General features: G+C 32.4%; 3 protein-coding genes and 1 long non-coding RNA gene across 9 annotated transcripts; 1 reads left to right on the top strand and 3 right to left on the bottom strand.

The window, feature by feature from the left end:
• Positions 1-118: 118 nt before the first annotated feature.
• On the bottom strand, positions 119-1,849 carry LOC110803194 (uncharacterized). Its single transcript, XM_022008684.2, has 4 exons — positions 1,236-1,849; positions 1,030-1,146; positions 829-936; positions 119-525 (listed from the first exon to the last, which is right to left on the bottom strand). Exons 1-4 carry the CDS (start codon positions 1,660-1,662, stop codon positions 296-298), a joined length of 882 nt encoding a protein of 293 aa, XP_021864376.2. The 5' UTR covers positions 1,663-1,849; the 3' UTR covers positions 119-295.
• Positions 1,849-5,624, bottom strand: LOC110803179 (uncharacterized). 5 transcript variants are annotated; one of them, XM_022008664.2, is made up of 9 exons: positions 5,044-5,624; positions 4,924-4,956; positions 4,691-4,750; positions 4,480-4,539; positions 3,309-3,386; positions 3,157-3,213; positions 2,476-2,532; positions 2,319-2,381; positions 1,849-2,068 (listed from the first exon to the last, which is right to left on the bottom strand). In XM_022008664.2, exons 1-9 carry the CDS (start codon positions 5,100-5,102, stop codon positions 1,858-1,860), a joined length of 678 nt encoding a protein of 225 aa, XP_021864356.2. In that variant the 5' UTR covers positions 5,103-5,624; the 3' UTR covers positions 1,849-1,857. The 5 variants fall into 5 exon arrangements, with proteins under 5 accessions (XP_021864356.2, XP_021864357.2, XP_021864358.2 ...); XM_022008665.2 differs by lacking the exon at positions 2,319-2,381; XM_022008666.2 differs by lacking the exon at positions 3,309-3,386.
• A 439-nt stretch (positions 5,625-6,063) lies between these two features.
• Positions 6,064-8,274, top strand: LOC110803176 (uncharacterized). The gene is made up of 2 exons (XM_022008658.2): positions 6,064-6,199; positions 6,375-8,274. The coding sequence occupies exons 1-2, from the start codon at positions 6,130-6,132 to the stop codon at positions 7,502-7,504; spliced, it is 1,200 nt and encodes a 399-aa protein (XP_021864350.1). The 5' UTR covers positions 6,064-6,129; the 3' UTR covers positions 7,505-8,274.
• Positions 8,275-11,801: 3,527 nt separating this feature from the next.
• On the bottom strand, positions 11,802-14,923 carry LOC130466757 (uncharacterized). 2 transcript variants are annotated; one of them, XR_008926910.1, is made up of 3 exons: positions 14,796-14,923; positions 14,646-14,709; positions 11,802-12,268 (listed from the first exon to the last, which is right to left on the bottom strand). It is a non-coding gene; the product is annotated as an uncharacterized lncRNA (long non-coding RNA). The 2 variants fall into 2 exon arrangements; XR_008926909.1 differs by having other exon boundaries at positions 11,802-12,258.
• Between the last annotated feature and the right edge of the window lie 3,658 nt (positions 14,924-18,581).

Raw genomic sequence — 18,581 nt, 5'->3', positions numbered from 1 at the left:
GATTTTATATTTTGATTTCAATGTCTTCATCAGTTATTTTCCTTTTTGTTTTTCTTTCAGCAGGTAGGTTTGCTTTTGCTGCTGTTCTTTTTGATGCTGGAAAAGGAACACATATAAGTAAGTTTTAATAACAATTGTAGAATTTTTAATTTTATGGAGAACAAATAAATTTTAATTTTACCTATTTTTTGTCTTTGTTTTTCAAACTAAACCAACCTATCTTTCACCGGTACCGTTTTCTCTGTTGGAGAAGAACATACAATTAAGAAGTTTTGATAAACATGTAATACAATGTTTAATATTTTAGTATACTAAATATACCTTTTTGCATCTTGTTTTGTTCTTTTTCTTCTTCTTCTTCCCATTCTTCATCTTCCTCATCTTCCTCATCTTCTTCCTCTTCTTCCTCATTTTGTTCTTCCTCCTCTTCTTGCTCTTCTTCATCATTTCCCTCTAACTCCTCTTCTTCTTGAACCTCTTCTTCTTCCTTTCTTTTTTTCATTTTCCTTTTCCCTTTAACATTGACTTTTGCAAGTTTTGTGAACAGAACAAAATAGTAAAAATGTTTGAACATATTACCCAAAAATTTTGAACGAAATAGTAAGCTTTGAACATAAGATAATAAACTTGGAACATAATGGAGAAAACTTTGAACTTAATATAGAAAACTTTTGAACATGATGGAGAAAAACTTTGAACATATAACCAAATAGTTTGAATAACTGTGAGATAAAAACAGAAAGAATTTTTATCCAAACAAAAATAACATTTTATGATAACCAAATGAACGTTCCTTGAAAAAACTTTGAACAATGTTAAATGTAATACCTGTTTTCTGTTCTTCTTTCACTTCTTCAATATCATTTTTCTTATTTCTTTTCAATGCACTCCTAAGAGGAAGAATTCTTCCCTTAACAGGTGCTTTTTTTTCAACTCCTGTAAAAAAAATTACAATGTATTTAACATATTAACATTTAATCAAATATCTTAGATTATTTTTTAACAATGTTTTTTTGTAAATATGTTTACCTTTTTGTTTTTTTATTTTTATTATCTCAACATCCAAAGGCTCATCCTCATCTTCTTTCTCAGCCGCTTTCCATTTCTTTGGAGTATTTGTTACTTTGGAAGTAACTCCAGAAACATCTACATTATTAACAAATACTAAGTACAACTTACATAATAATATATTTTGAATATTTATTGAAATAAGATTGAACAATGTAAATAGTTACCTTTGCCTTCAAATTCTTCTTTGCTAACTACTTCAGCACAAACATTTTGTTGCACTTTCACTATTGATCTTGTACTTCTTCTCGGATTGTATGAATCTGATATGTTGTGCAACTTCTTTTGTAGTTCTTCATCCATAGTAATACTTAGAATGGTCTTCTTCTTGGTAGCTGTTGTCTTCTTTCCTCTTTTTGTGCCTTTACCACCAATGGTTTGAGCTTCACTCTCTGAAGCATTTACATTTTCAACCACCATGGCAATTGCTTTTGTGGCATCATCGTCTTCTTTTTTCTTTCTCTCATCTTCTCTTTTCTTTCTCTCAGCTTCTTTCCTTTCCGCTTCCTCTATCAACTCTTTGTTGTTTTTAGCCATAAGCTGGCTCATTTTTTCTTCATATTCTTTCTTTCTTTCCTCTAAATCCTTCTTCATTGCTTCAGCTTTATCTTCTTCTTCCTTCTTCTTATTAGCCTCGATCCTCTTGTTTTCAGCTTCTTTCAGCTCAGCTTCTCTTTGGGCATCAGCTGCAGATGCCTTCTCCTCATCCAGTTTTTTCGCTTCTGCATCAGCTGCAGATGCCTTTTCCTCAGCCACTCTTTTGGCTTCTTTCTCAGCTGCAGACGCCTTTTACTGAGCGACTCTTTTGTCTTCTGCATCAGCTGCAGGTGCCATTTTCTCAGCTTCTATTTGTGCTGCAACGGCAGCTGTATCTATCCTTTCGTCAGCTTCTTTGCTGGCCATTGCAGCAGCAGCAGCTGCAGCTACCATTTGTGCAGCCTTTTTTTTGTTGTTCTGCTTTATGCTCTTTGCTAAAAGTTGTTTCAGTAAGTTGTTGCCCCTGATAAACAAAGAACAAAAAAATTCAATAAATTAAACCGACAAATGTGTGATCATATATATGAAAACGTATGAAAAATATCATTTATATATAAAGTTACAAATAAAGAAGAAAGAAAGAGTTGTTCAATAATAAAGAATAAACCATAAAAAATAAAGAACAAACAATTCCAAATGAATGAACAAACAATGAAACCATTATGAACAAATATGCAGAAGAAAATGAATTGTAAAAAAATGCCAAATTCTACCTATTTTTTGTAGCAATCTTTCTTTGTACCAAAGATTTTGAAGACTCTTCTTGATCTATTTCACTGTTATTTGAATAATATATTTTTAATATACATGTTATTTTATATAAAAATTATGAACGATTCAACTAAATTGAAAATTCATATTAATTTTTACCTTGATGTTTTTTGAACTTCAGGCTGTGATTTTAATGAAGATTTCTTATCTCCTTCACTGTAATTTGAATAGTAAGGTGTAAACGTACAAGTCATTTTATATAAAATTAATAAAAAATTATTTAAAAAGCTAAAAATGGACATTATATTATACTGTGAAATTTGAACCCATGACTAAAAACTTGAACATTAGGGTAAAAAACTTTGAACATAAAGGTAATAAACTTTGAACAAAATGGAGAAAAGTTTTAAACATAATAGGTAAATTTGAACATTTGACTAAAAACTTTGAACATAAATGTTAAAAACTTTGAACAAAATGGAGAAAAGCTTTGAACATATAACCAAATAGTTTGACTGAGATATAAACAGAAAGAAAGGTTTTGAACATATGACTAAAAACTTTGAACATAAAGGTTAAAAAATTTGAACGAACAATGGAGAAAAGCTTTGAACATATAGGAGAAGCTTTAAACATAATAAGTAAATTTTTTGATCATAATTCATAAAAACTTTGAACACAAGGAGGAAATTTTTTGAACATAATTCATAAACGCAGATGAGATAAACTTTCAATTTATGAATGAATATTAAGCCATACACAATTGAACAAATAACTTTAAGAAAAAGAACATTTATATTACATGCATAATGTAGTAAAAAAATGGACATTATATTATACCTCAATGGTTTTTGAACTTCTGTCTCAGAAGTTGTACATGCCTTCCCATCTCCTTCACTGTATTTTTTATTAATATGATGTTAATGCACACATTATATTATATAATATTAAAAATCATTCAAATTTAATAAAAAATTGATATTATCTTATACCTTAATACTTTCTGAACCTCTGGCTGGGATTTAGTTGGTCTTCGCTTAAATTTGAGTATTAACCTTTGTGGTTGTTCTCTAGATTTTATAAATGTATAACTAATGAGTGTCCAGAGCAAAATTCAGTTTGAAGAAATGAATATTTTATGAAAACAAAATGAACATTTAACATAAAAACAGTTATCATGAGTTTTAATAATAAAAAGGACTGAAGAAATGAACAAAAGTTCAAACATTGAAATTATGAATATAGTAGTTGAAATAATTGAAGATTTCTAAACCAAACTTAGTATATCAGAGTAAACGAACATTTTATTAAAAAGAATTGAATATTTTAGCAAAATAAATTGAACATTTTTCGCAGATGAGTGTAGATTTAAAATTTTACTGTAGAAAAATTGAATATTAGTACAAAGAACATTTCCATTATGAATATAATACTAGAAATAATTCATAGTATATTCCAAAACAAAACTCTGTAACAAAATATATTCCAGAAAAAAAATTGAACATTTTATAAAAAAAAAATGAACTATCAAAATATATTGAATATTTTATAAAAAGAAAATGAATATTTTATCAAAATATATTGAACATTTTGGAGACAGACAGTTACCATGATTTCTGGATTTAGTTTTTGGACATATGAATGAACAAATGTTCAAATCATTTTAATTATATATATAACATTCGAAATAATTCAGTATTCCTAAAGAAAATCTCAGTAGACCAAAAAGGATATCCAGTTTGGAATATATGATCATTTTCCAAAAAGATATTGAATATTCTGCTATAATCAATTGAACATTTTGCATAAGATAGTTATCATGAGTTCTCAAGACTTAATTTATTTTACAGAGGAATGAACAAAACTCAGTGGACCAAAATGAATATCTAGCTTAAACAATATGAACATTTTACACATAAATTGAACATCTAACATAAGATTAGAAAAACTCAACAAAAGTTCATCACATTTACATTATTATAATAATATTTAAATTAATTGACATTCCCAATCCAAATTTTAATCATCAATAAGATTATTGTTAAATCTCTATGAATATGAACAATGTATCATTAATTTGTATTTGTATTGTATCAAATGTCAAAAACGGCACATTCGCAAATTAAATAGAAATAGATATTCAAAAACATAAAAATTACTTACTGGAATGTGTCTATTTGCTTTTCAGCTTCAATTTCCTTCTCAATTTCGTATTTTCCAGTTCTGTGATCAAAAAACCAATAGTTAGGGTTTGGTTAAATCATCACGCAACGAAAATGAACATTAAATTAAAAACGATTGAACATTAACATAAAATTGATTGAACATATGTAAATTAAAATGAATTTATCTACGAAAACTTAAAATAACTTACTCCTTCATGTCTGGTTGCTTTGCATTCACGATTTTTTGCTCTTCACTAGATCTTCCAGTCCTATAGCCAAAAAATCAGAAGTTAGGGTTTGCTAACATCATAAACCAAAAAATTGACCATTATAATGAAATTATTTGAACATTATAAAGAAAAATACTGAAAATAACTGAATTAAACAAATATTTAAGTAATAAAACAGTTGCATGTTCGAAATCTGAAATTAAATTACATACGTTTCCTTTTTTTCTTTCGGCATCTTCGTTTTTCTGAAATAGAACGAAAATAAGCAAAATTAGATTTCATTTTAGTTCGAAAATAAAATCGAAACATCAGAATCAATTGTAATTACTTACTTTTTGCTTTTCGGTGGATTTTGAAGCTTGTTCATGTCAATTTCGTCACGAACATCCATTTTTCTCTTTTTTTTCAGTAAAAAGAAGTCACAGATTTCTTCTCTTGATATTTTGTGGAAATTCAGCTTTAATAATGAAGATTAGTAGCGGTTTGAAGAGAGAGAAAGTTGATTGAGGTGGTTGCAGGAAGTTTAATGACGGTTTTAAGAGAGAGAAAACAACGAAGTAGAAGAGTGGGCAGAGGAGAGAGAAAATTTTTTGCGTGCTGAGAATTTGAAAGGTTTTCGAAATGATTTTCCTCTTTTTTTTTTTGTATTTATAGGCGATTCTTGCGCGAAATTTATTCCCACCACGTGCCACAATATTTGCTTACCCGCGCGTGGGTTCCACGCGCCTAACAATGGCAGGGGTACAGCCAAGTTGGCTGTACCTGGGTATTTTACCCAAACGACGCTGCGCGTCGTTTTGGGCAGGGGGTACAGCCAAGATGGCTGTATCTGGGTATAGCAATTAGGGATATGAATTTGTGAACTATGTGTAGTCAAAGCCCAACACCTCCACACCACCTCCTCTTAGCCTACACCACACCACTACCTCATCCTTCACCACCTCATTTCCCTCCTCTTCTCTCGCCCAAGATCACAGCAACAACAACACCAACAATATCATCCACCTCCAACATCTCAACCACCACCAACATCACGCAACAACGAGGAAAAATCAGCCCCAAACCGAAGCCATTAACATCGCAGAAACAGAGGAAAAACAGAGCACATTGGTTCGTTTGAACCCGTAATTAGTTCGGCCGAACCGAAAATCTAGAGTTCCTGCAAGTCTGAGGTCCGGACGAACCTCCATTGAGTTTGGTCGAACATTTGAGCGCGTTTGGTTGTACGGAATTAATGAAGGTCGACGGCTACTATTAATTGAAAATCGAGCAGCGAATTTGGTTCTTCGGATTGAATTCGACGGTGATGGATGATGTTGATCGATCGGCGATGAGGTGATGATGGATTGATGATGAAGATCAACCATTGATGATGGAAGATGCACGGTGATGATGCTGATGATGATGGGTGATGGACGATGAACGGTGGGAACGGAATGAAGCAGGAGCAGCGAAGAATGAAGAAAAGGACGATCGAAGAAGATGGGGGTTGGTTTTTTGATTTTGGGTTTTGGGCCTGACTTTACAAAGTCACGGGGGGTGTAATCTCTACTTCTTCATTTTTCTATTCCTCCTAAATTTTTTCTTTATTTCTTTATTTTCTCTTTCTTTTTCTTTTTCCTATTATTTCCTTTATTACACCATTTACTTTTTTTTGTTGAAGAGGAGCAGAAGCCGGTGCGAACCATCCCCCTCTCGAGGTCCTGGCCGTGTGACTCATATTATTGGTGGCCGACGAGTAATGGAATGTACAGCGTAAGGTCAGCATATTGGCTCGGTATGATAGGACACACTCGTACATGGGAGCTGAATTTTGGGGCAAGGGAATCGGATATGTGGTCGTGGGTATGGAGACTTGATGGGCCACCTAAGCTAAGCCACTTCATGTGGCGTGCCTGCAAAGGAAGCCTAGCTACAATGGGGGTGTTGTTTAGACGTCATATACGACAATCTATGGTATGTAATGTCTGTGGTGCACCTGATGAGTCTATCCTGCATACACTTTTTGAATGCAAACACGCACAACTGATATGGGCAAGTAGTGAGTTTGTGGATTACCTTAGGGACGCACCAGTCTCTTCTTTCGCTAAGAGATTTGTGTGGTTTGCCAGCAAGCTATCGAAGGAGAAGCTACGTTTGTTTGCTACCCTTGTGTGGGCATGTTGGTGCTGTCGCAATAAAGCAGTCTTCGAGGGAGGGGAGGTCGAGCCTGTGGAGGTGGCGGCTGGTTTTGTCCGTTTTGTGAACGACTACACGCAGTACAATGAGAGGGTGGCAGTACACGCTACTGGCCCTGTGGTTACGTCAGCTAGCAGTTGGAACCCACCACCACATGGAACAGTGAAGGTTAATGTAGACGCCCATACTTTCAGCACTGGTGTGGGGGTGGGAGTGGTGATTAGAGACTACAGGGGAGTGATACTCGCAGCTGCGGTGAAGCGCACTGACGCAGCCTGGTCAGCTGAGGTGGCAGAAGCTTCGACGGCTCTATATGGGGCTGCTCTGGCAAGGAGGCTCGGTTACGACAAGGTGATCCTTGAATGTGATGCCATGAACGTAGTTCGAACGATTGACAAAGGTGAAGAAGGTGCGGCTCCAATTTTCCTATTTTATGAGGATATCAGGAAGGTCATATCACATTTCTCTTTCTTTAAATGTATCCATGTTAGGAGAGGAGGCAATACAGCCGCCCATTTAGTAGCAAGATGGGAAGTCGAATTTGGTTCGGAACGCATATGTATGGGCTGCTTCCCCCAAAGTTTAACAACTTTGGCAGAACTTGATTTAACTTAATATAATTGCCCGTTTTTTCCCTCAAAAAAAATTAGAGATGAGTTTGAGGCGAGGTGGGGCGGAACGGGGCCTACAAACCCGTAGCTTCCTACAGTTCTCATCCTCATCCCCTTACATCCACCATATGAGCATACCTACCCCTCCCAATCCCTGTCTCGAGGTACAAAATAAAATTTATCCCCTCTTCACCACCTCCTCTCTTGTGTATACTCACTCATTTCATAAGAGTTTTGAATTTTAAAACTCTATTATAGAGTCTTGATAATTCGTCTGTCTGATTAGACTAATTGAGTAAATAAACAAAACATTATAATATGTAAGTTAGTAATAGTTATATATATATATTCATAATCAATTAGATGAGCGATTCGACGTGATCAGGTCCAATCTAAAATCCATCTCGCCCCGTCACACGCGATGAATACATTTTTTAACCCCGTCACCCACCAAAATTTCCTCCATTCCCGCCCACTTAGGGCGGATGCATGGGTAGATCTCCCAAAAAACCCGCCCTACATACAATCTGACATCCCTATGTTCGATAAATAATTCACTTTTCCTTTCAACTAACCTTTAAATATGTTGACATAATTTTATTCCGAAGTATTAAAATTGATTGAATTAGATATAATAAAAGTGACATACGTAATTAGGATTTGATTAGTGTTATCAAATCTAATCAATTCAAACTCGCTCCATCACTAAGGTGGATACATATTACCTTATACCCGCCCACCAACAACGTAACAAATCTTTATTTGTTAAGTCAACATCATTCAGTCGTATACATTTACCTTTGTCTTCATCCCAATATAGAATACAAACTCACCCCATCATCAAGTGTGATGCATCATTCACAAATATAGATTTAATTTTGCACAAATTTTTTAAAACTAATATTGCAATCATTTCCATTAACATATAAGCAATATTTTGTTTTTGCAAACATATTAATAAGGAAACTTAATCATCTAGGTTATATGATTTTGGAAATATTTGATTACGATATATTAGTCAAATTTCAATCAACATGCCTTAAGACTTCAATAATATGAACGAATAAAATTTATCATCCGTCCTATAACAATATTACGATAATGAGAATGTGACAAAATTATTTTTGATACTTAAGATTAAGTATATAAGATAGGGCTCGGCATAAAAAATGCAAAATATAGGGTTAGGGGTCTCATTTTGTTAGTTAACATTGGGCCTATAAATATTTCAGACAACCTTGTTAAATATATTAAATCAAGAATTAATGTTTGTTATATATGCATATCCTTATTCATTATATGACACAAATTGTTAAAATTTGATAGTATCCATTATGTGACACAAATGCTTAAAAATTTGATAATATTTAGTTGTTAAATCTCCACGTTGAGACCCGCCACCACCGTTAGTTTTAGTTACGATTCGACGAATACATTTTTGTTAGTACTCCCTCTGTTCTCGAATACGATTTCTATTTGGAATCTTGACGCTATTCACAATTGAAGAATTTTCTAATTTCTATCCAATACGTACTTTAAAACATATTTATGTAAGAGTTTGTTTTATTCGTCTTACTGTATAGTTTCAAAATATCAAATTTTTATCATTTTTTTAACATACGTATTTAGAATATTTACGTTTAAATGTTGAGCTGAAACAGGTGAAAAAAAGTCAAAACATGACTAAGCCCCTGTTCTTTAGAGCTGAGCTGAACTGAAATGAAACTGAACATGGCCTGATTTAAGAACCGAGCGAGGAAGAGCAACTTCAGTGGGTAAAAGAGGAACATACTAGCCACAAAAAATAAAAGCATATAAGGAGGTAGCCAACCATCGAGATATCAATGAAATAAACAACTATTAAAATCTTATATCTACTTTAAGGAAAAAAGAAATATAAGCTCATATTATGTTAGGAAAACTAATCAGATTTCTTAACAGTTCTAAATACCGTGTAGCTATAGACTATAGTAATTTGATTGGTCTAAATCTTTGCAGCTATAATAATTTCTAAATTGGTATTATTGAACAATATATATATATATATATATATATATATATATATATATATATATATATATATATATATATATATATATATATATATATATATATATATATATATATATATATATATATATATATATATATATATATATATATATATATATATATATATATATATAGAGAGAGAGAGAGAGAGAGAGGAAGGCTCATGTGAGAACACAATCTTATGTGAGAATAAATCTTGGCCTTTTGATCTTTTATAATCTAACAACTCAGAATCGAGGGATTAGTAATGACCTTTTTGTAAATTCATTGAAGAATAACCCAACCATTTCCTTCCATTTTCACGCATAATTTTTTCTCTCTCTAACCTTTGTTTTCTCTCTCTTCTCTCTCTTCACTTTGCTGCCATTAGAGAGCTCATTCAAGGTCGATTTTCGCTTCAATTTCAGTTTAATTCGCTGCGATTTCAATCAAATTCTCGAATATAATCATAGAATTTCCAGATTTTGCTTGTTTAAAGGTATGATACCAATTTTTATTTTCATGATTATGTAATTATTCTTGTGATTTTTGGCCCAATTTTGTTGAACTGAATTTTATTTTGGAGCGATTTTTTGTATTTTGATTCAATTTCGTTCTTAAGTTGTGTTTATATTCAGATTCTATCATGTTTGTGAAAGTCTATTGTTTGAAATTCTGTTCGAATTTAAATGTTCGATGATCAAGTATGTTGTTCTTTGATTCGACTTCGTATATTGAACATTGTTGTGTTTTTTTTGTTTTTTAATTTCAGATTGATGATTATTCTATCTGTTCGAGTTATGGAATTAGAAGTTCATCATACTCCGGTATCATCATTCATTGAATCTGATCAGTTTTGTTATTAATACGTCCGAGGTTTAATGTTCTGAATAATTGGTCATTGTGTTCCGAATAATTGTTTTAAATGTACTGAATAATTGTTCTTCTTGTTCTGAATAATTGCTTTTGTTGTTCTGAATAATAGTGTCTGATGTTCTGAATAATTGTTTTTCATGTTCTGAACTTGTATTCATATGTTCTATATGTTAGTATTATACATGTTCTGAATTATTTTTTTCTTTCTTTTGTAGAATCCGTTGTAAATAATGAACAACTTGCAAGTTGTTCTAATTCAAATGTGTCTAGTTGTTAAGTTTGGTTACCATGATCCGAAAATTCGCGAAAAAAAGTGAAGTGAACTTGTAAGTTATAACTTGTTATAACGTAATTTGAATAATTAGATTTCTATTTTATTTCTTTCATGTTCTGAATAAATGTTCACCGTGTTGTTCTAAAGAATACACAACATGTTCTAAGAAACTAGATCTCTATTGTGTTTTATACAATATAATATGCATATTGTTCTAAATAATATGCATCATGTTCTAAAAAATGTACAGAATGTTCTAATTTGTATATTACTTATATTATTCGTTTTTAGTTGTCTTAACACTAAATCTCTTTTGTTATTTTCAGGACTTTGTCATCGAATCAGTTTCTTCAAACAATACTTGATTTCAGTGTCGTGCAACTAGAGTTGATGATTTATTTGTTACATTTTTTTTAAAAAATTATCTAACGTTACACTCTTTGTTACATCATTTTTTTATATCTTGTTTTTAGTATTACATTTTAGTTATCATTCTGGATGGACAATGTTACGGTTCGAATTGTTATATAAATGTTATATGTTTTATTCTAATCGTATATTGGTTTTGTTGACCATGTTCTACAATTAAACACCTTTTTTCTACATATTGTTGATAATGTTCTAAATTTTTGCATATTTTGTTCTACATAGAAAAATAGAATATATTTCTTTACCAATCATTTGAACATGGTTTAGCTAATATATTTGTGAAGTATTTGACTTATTTTTAATAGATTCATTAGCATATCACATCATAAGTATTCGTCAAATTAAACTTCAAACAAGGTTAAAACTTTAAGAAAAATAATCTATTACAAGTTGATCAAAACCAACCAATATCGAAATTGTCGGTTTACTAATTTTACGAATTCAACATAAAGTATTTACAAGAAATTCAACGTAACATTGATGTTACAAAGGCACTATGATCTCGTTAAATTTGAATCTTTATTTCCCATTTCCTTGACTTTGAAATCATGATGTTCATCATTTTCCTTGTGCGCTAATATCTTGCCACAATATCTCTTCATTTTCTCAAACTGCAATGAATTAGATTTTGAATATTAGAAACAATAAAATAGCATATGTTATGAATTTATAAAGTAGATGTTCCGAATTCACAAAGTAGATGTTCTGAATTCCCAAACTAAATGTTCTGAATTCTAAAACTAGATGTTTTGAGTTCCAAACTAAATGTTCTGCATTCCTAAGCTAAATGTTTTGCATTCTCGAACTTAATGTTCTGAATTTACACAAGTACACATGAAAGAGCGCACAAACACATGCAAGTAACATGTACAATACTCAAGAGTCTAGCTTTCTCCAGCAGTCTTGATTTTTTATCCACTTCTACACAGTCTTGTGGCCCTGAACGCACCTCAACTATAGTCTTGTGCTTCTTGACATCTCTAACAATACTTTTTGTCCTCTCTTTCATCTTTTCAACATGTTTCCTTGGTTTTCAATGTTTCTGGTCCACTTCCTTAATATCGTGCTCAACAATTGGTTCCACATTATGTTGCACATCAGCAGGCCTTGTCCCCCTTTGATGAGATCAATTTCTTTATCGAGGTGAGCTTCGGTTTCCTCGCAACATATGAAATAAATTTAGTTATGTTTTAAATATGTACATATTATATTAAAAAAAACATATGTTATATGTTCTAACCAATGTACTATATGTTCTAACTAGTGAAGCAATATGTTCTAACAAGAGAAGCTATATGTTCTAACAATTAAACTTAATATGTTCTAACAATTAAACTTATATGTTCTAACAAGTGAAGCAATATGTTATGTACTTTATTCCTAAATGTTCTAATTAGTTAAGCTACATGTTCTAATCAGTTCAGCTATATGTTCTAATCAGTTAAGCTACATGTTCTAATCAGTTAAGCTACATGTTCAAATTAGAAGGAGATATATCAATCAACACAGAAGGATACAAAGCAAGAAACAAAGTCACTCCTGGAATTGTATATAAATTATGGAAGGGCATACCATTGGGCACTAGTTGATATGGTATTCTAAGACCAACATAAATGCTTCCATGAACCAACACAAATATGTTTGCATATGTGCTCATATTATTATTTCCTATAACCATTTCAAGATATTCAGGTAAAACGCATGTTCTTGAGACAAATTATATATTTCAAAAGAATTTCAGTCCAAATCTGTTTCTATTTTCATCGAGGAACACTCTTTTTTTTTTTTGCATGCCCACTTCATATGACCCAAAGAATGTCAATCACTTTCCCATAAGGACAACATTTACCAATTGACTATATGCTTTCACGGGACTTAGAAGACTTGAAAAGAAGAAGAAAAAACACTTTAGCAACTTCAATACGAAATCAACATATTAAGAAATGAAGGTTCATAATCTTAGCAACTACAGAACCCATAGGTTTTAATTTTCCATTTGGATAGTGGAAAAAAGGAGGGTTAACAAAGAGATAAAATAGACAGCTTCCAACTTTCGAATACAACAAGTAAAAAAAATTAGAATTGTGATTGATAAGTGTGTTTAGAGTTTAGACAACAATGATTGCCCCTTTTTATAAAGCGAAAGAGGCTCAAATTCTTCTAGCCAACCAAACCAACATATAAGATAGGTTTTGAAATTGAAATTTGGTTAAGAAAATATGAAGATACATCACAAAAGTTTTCTTCTTCAGAAAAAAATTATTCCTTTGCTACAAAAGGTCCAGTCTATATTTAAGAATAACTTGATAAGTTGAATTAAGCGTCTCTAGACTACTATTTATTCATGTTCCTGTGTGTGACCAACTTTCAATCTTGTCCACAACTCTTATGACACAAGATCTGGTTATTCCTTAATTCCTTTTCAGTATTTTCTAGGAAAATTATCAAAATGCTAAAGTTAACAGAGAATGTGTATGATTAGTTGTACGTTTTTGGTTACTGAATGAAGTAAAATTCTTGACAAAACTTATAAAGTATATCCCTATGCATAAAAATTAGATACAAAAAGCTAGGAAGTAATTTTGAATCAGCTTTAGGAGGATAAATTGAAATTTGTTAGTTCTGTAGCAGAGTAATATCATTATATTCACCATAATCAGAAAGAGAAAAGTAAATCCAAGAAACTCGGTAGTATTAAGCACATGATTCCTGATTAAATTACAATGTTTTCATTATAAGTACATACATATACCAAGACGATGAAACTTCAACTTATATAAAAGCGCAAACATCAAATAACCAAATTTAAATTCAAGCCAATATTTGTTGATTTGATGTTACACAGTCACACATAAGGTTCAAATATGGAAAATATAGTGAGATCACTATAAGTAACTTCCATGTTCTAAACATTAAAGAATTTTGTTCTCAATACAATATCTTCCAATATCTTCCATTTCTCAATACTTCAACCATCACTATAAGTAACTTCCATGTTCTAAACATTAAAGAATTTTGTTCTAAACAACAAACCTTCATGTTCTAAATGTTGAACCTTCATGTTCTAACGAATTGAGATTATAAAATATTACCTAACATTTACAAGTACGTCTTTCAGAAGTGCTTGTTCGAAAATAGGACGACTACATGTGCATTGTGGCTCTGATGTTTGGGTGCGTTTAATGTCATATCCGGCATTTGAATTTTGTCTATTTAAACATTCAGAACATATAACTATAAGTTTTAGAACATCATGAATTAATTCATACAATAAGCAAATAAGAAAATAAAGAAAATTTTCACAAATTAATTCAAAAAATCATAAATTAATTAATAACCTAATAATTCATAAATTCACAAAAATTCAGAACAAACTAATTATGGATTCAGAAAATAATAACAAAAACATTCAGAAAATAAGCATAAAAATTTTCAGAAAAAATATATCAAAAAACAGAACATTCGGTCAATTGATTACTCAAATTAAGGTCTAAAAACAAGAAAAATAGTGCAAGATTTGTGTATTGTTGTTTACCTTATTCCTTCGTAGGTTTTTTTCGGCTTATTTTTTGTATTTTTCTACTTCCTTCATCTTCAATCTTATAGGAATTCAAAAAATTAGGTCAAAAGTGGCGAAAATTGTAGAAGAAGAGAAGAAATATAGAAGAATTCGACAAGAAACTACCTAAAATCAGCGAATAATCGAGTGAATTGAAGCTTCATCGACATTTTTTTAAGCTTCAGTGACTGTTTTTTTCGGAGAGAGAAAATGGTGAGAGGGAGATGAAGAAGGTTGAATTTTAGAGAGAGAGAGTGAACATCTAATAATAGCTTTAGAAAGAGAAATGTCTGTCTTTTATTACTTTGGTAGGTGGGAGGTTAATCTTAGCCCTTGAATTTCATCTAATCCTACGAATTAGATTCATTCTCATATATACTAGTATACTCACATAGGGACCTATTTTCACCGGATCCCTCCCCTATATATATATATATATATATATATATATATATATATATATATATATATATATATATATATATATATATATATATATATATATATATATATATATATGAATCGGATACCAAAAAAGCGAGTGAGTGTTAAAAGGTTTCTAAAACGTTTAATTAAACAGGTTCACGCGATAAATTTAATTAAATGAGTCATGTTACTGTTGAGATTTTCAATCCTGTTTATGTTTAACACACGGATATGAATACGGAACACGTCCCGATACGACAAGTTTGTGAACCATGTCATACAACTCGGGTACGTAGCTAAACCTTTTAGGTTTAGGAGATTCCTAGTGTGTGTATTAGTTTATTCAATAGTTTCCTATCTATTATTATGGTTTTACTTTTACTTATTGTATTTGTATAAGGAAAACATTAGACTTACTCCTTTTGCAAAATCCTTTTCCCCGTATCATATGATTCATCGAAAATGGAAAAGGTCGCAACATGCGACCCTTAAATCGTGTTACAATGATGACATGGCAGACTTATGTGTCATGAATTAAATTGGAAACTAAAATATTTAACTTATATAAACTATTACACATGTTTCAAAAATGGTAGAAAAATCTTAATATTCTAATTTGTTTCCTTCTTTATATCGACTACCTTATTTACATATTTTCATAGTGAAAACATTGCATTAATAGTAAAAATATTCTGATGACGCATAGCCTACATGGGGCCTATATGTACCAATTGAACTCCGACACGTAAATATTACATTGATAGTAAAAACATTATGATGATGCATAGCTGAAGAAGTTCTATATTTAGAACTACAAATTGAGAGAAAGGGAAGAGAATTTTATTAACTAAGAATCGAGAATGATTCTTGTTACTTAACAGAAGCAAAGCACTACTGTTTTTATACTAGTGTGCTAGTTTTACAAGCCTAAACAAACACACCTAAGAGAGTTAGTTATAACTAACTATTACATCATGTAACAACCTTAGCCATGTCATCAATCTGTGTGCTGCAGTGCCACATCACCAATCTGTGCATTGTGGTCTTCTAGTGTCAGCAAACAAGTCAGCAGTGCAGTGATCAGTTTAGTTCTTGTGTTGGACTGATCTTGCTCGAATGTGTTAGTCAGTTGTTGCTCAACTGTGTTGCTGTCTTGCTTCAGTTGTTGTTCAGCTTGATTGCTGTCTTGCTTCTGATCATGATCATGTATTCCATGATCATGTTCTCCAATAGCCCCCCTCAAGCTAGGTGGGGGGTAGCATACCTAGCTTGGACAATAAATCAGAGTGTTGAGGGTATGACAACACCTTTGTTAACACATCAACCAACTGACTAGAAGTAGGAACAAAAGTCAGATCAATCAACCCTTCCAGCACTTTGTCCCTTGTAAAATGACAGTCCAGTTCAATGTGTTTAGTTCTTTCATGATGAACTGGATTCTTTGCAATGTGTATGGCAGACTGGTTGTCACACTGAAGCTTAACTGGACTTAGATTAGATATACCCATCTCTTGCAGCAATCTTACCAACCAAGTAATTTCTGAAGCTGCAGCTGCCATAGCTCTATACTCAGCTTCAGAAGATGATCTGGAGATGGTGCTTTGCTTTTTAGATTTCCAAGAAATTGGACTTGTACCAAGTAGCATAAGATAACCAGTGACAGATCTTCTAGTATCTGGACATGCAGCCCAATCAGAATCACAGTAAGCTTGTAAAACTAATTTAGAAGAAGTCTGAATGCATATCCCTTGACCAATTGTATGAGCTACATACCTAAGCAGATGATTCAAAGCATAGGAATGAGATACCTTGGGAGACTGCATGAATTGACTCAAAGTCTGTACTGCAAAGGAGATATCAGGTCTGGTATGAGTGAGGAAATTGAGTTTGCCTACCAAGCACCTATACTGAGTAGGATTAGTATATGGTTCATCTGACAAAGCAGTGAGCTTGAGTTTGACAGGAAGTGGTGTTTTGGCTAGCTTGGACACATCCATATTGCAATCTGCCAATAATTCTCTAGTAAACTTTGACTGAGACAGAAAAACACCATTATCAACTCTGGAAATTTCAATCCCAAGAAAGTAGCTCAATTCACCTAGATCTTTGATGCTAAATTTCTTGTGTAAGTGTGATTTGAGAGCAATAATCTCTGAATGATGAGGACCAGTAACCAAAATATCATCAACATAGACTTCAACTAAAGTGTGTTCATGATTTTGTGTTTTGATGAATAAAGAATAATCATTCTTTGATTGAACAAAACCAAGATGAAGCAGTTCAGATGTGAGCTTTGCAAACCACTGTCTACTTGGTTGTTTTAAACCATAAAGAGACTTTTTCAACCTGCACACTTGTTTTTCTGGGTTAGAAATCCCATCAGGCACCCTGATATAGACTTCTTCTGTTAGATCACCATGCAGAAATGCATTATTAATGTCTAGTTGATGAACAATCCAACCTTTAGTGACTGCCAAAGCAATTAAGAACCTAACAGTAGCCATTTTGATAACTGGGGAAAAGGTTTCTGCATAGTCTATCCCATATTTTTGTGTAAACCCCTTAGCCACAAGTCTGGCTTTGTGCCTTTCAATAGAACCATCCTTCTTCATCTTTATCCTGTAAACCCATTTACACCCAATTGCCTTTTTGCCTTTTGGAAGCATACACATTTCCCATGTGTTGTTGGCAGTAAGAGCTTCAATTTCTTTGTTCATTGCTGTAACCCATTCTGCAGACTGAGAAGCTTCATTGAAAGTGACAGGTTCAGAAACTTTAACAGCTTGAGATGCCAAAACTTTATGAAAAGTTGGAAAATCATTGTAACTAACAATGTTGCACCAACTGAGTTCAGAAACTGTGCATACATAATCATCCAACCATGTTGGAGGTTTGTGTAACCTTGTAGACTGTCTAGATGGCACTAACAGCTCTGTGGATGCAGAATTAGATGCATTAGGTTCAGGTTCAGAATCTGTATTTGTATTAGGAGTAGGTTCAGGTGAGGTGGTATGTGTTTCAGGTTCATTAGTTGTTTGAGAAAGTTCAAAATCTGTGCTAGGTGAATTTTGTTCTGTAGTTGGAGTATTTGGTTCAGATGGTATATCAAACACATCAGGGAAATCAAAATCAGTTTGAAGGTCAAAGGGAGTGTGAATTGGGAGAAAAATAGGGCTTGTGGTTGTGTGTTTGGTGGCTGAAATGTGGAATGGTAAGTGTTTCTCATGAAAGTGTACATCTCTGGAAACTATAATTTGTTTGGTTTCCAAATTGAGCATCCTATAACCCTTTTGATCAGGAGGATAACCAACTAGAACACATGGAATGGACCTAGGATCAAACTTAGACCTATTGGCTTTGATGGTAGAAACATAGCCAAGACAACCATAAACCCTCAAGTGATCCAACTGAACTTGAGTGTTGTTTAACCTTTCATAAGGTATGTCAAAGTTGATGCTATCTAGTGGCATTCTATTGATGAGATGA

The sequence above is a fragment of the Spinacia oleracea genome, chromosome 2 (assembly GCF_020520425.1).
Source record: "Spinacia oleracea cultivar Varoflay chromosome 2, BTI_SOV_V1, whole genome shotgun sequence".
Taxonomy (NCBI): Eukaryota; Viridiplantae; Streptophyta; class Magnoliopsida; order Caryophyllales; family Amaranthaceae; genus Spinacia; species Spinacia oleracea.
Note: the sequence above shows the minus strand (reverse complement) of the source record. Positions and strands in the feature narration are given on the sequence as shown.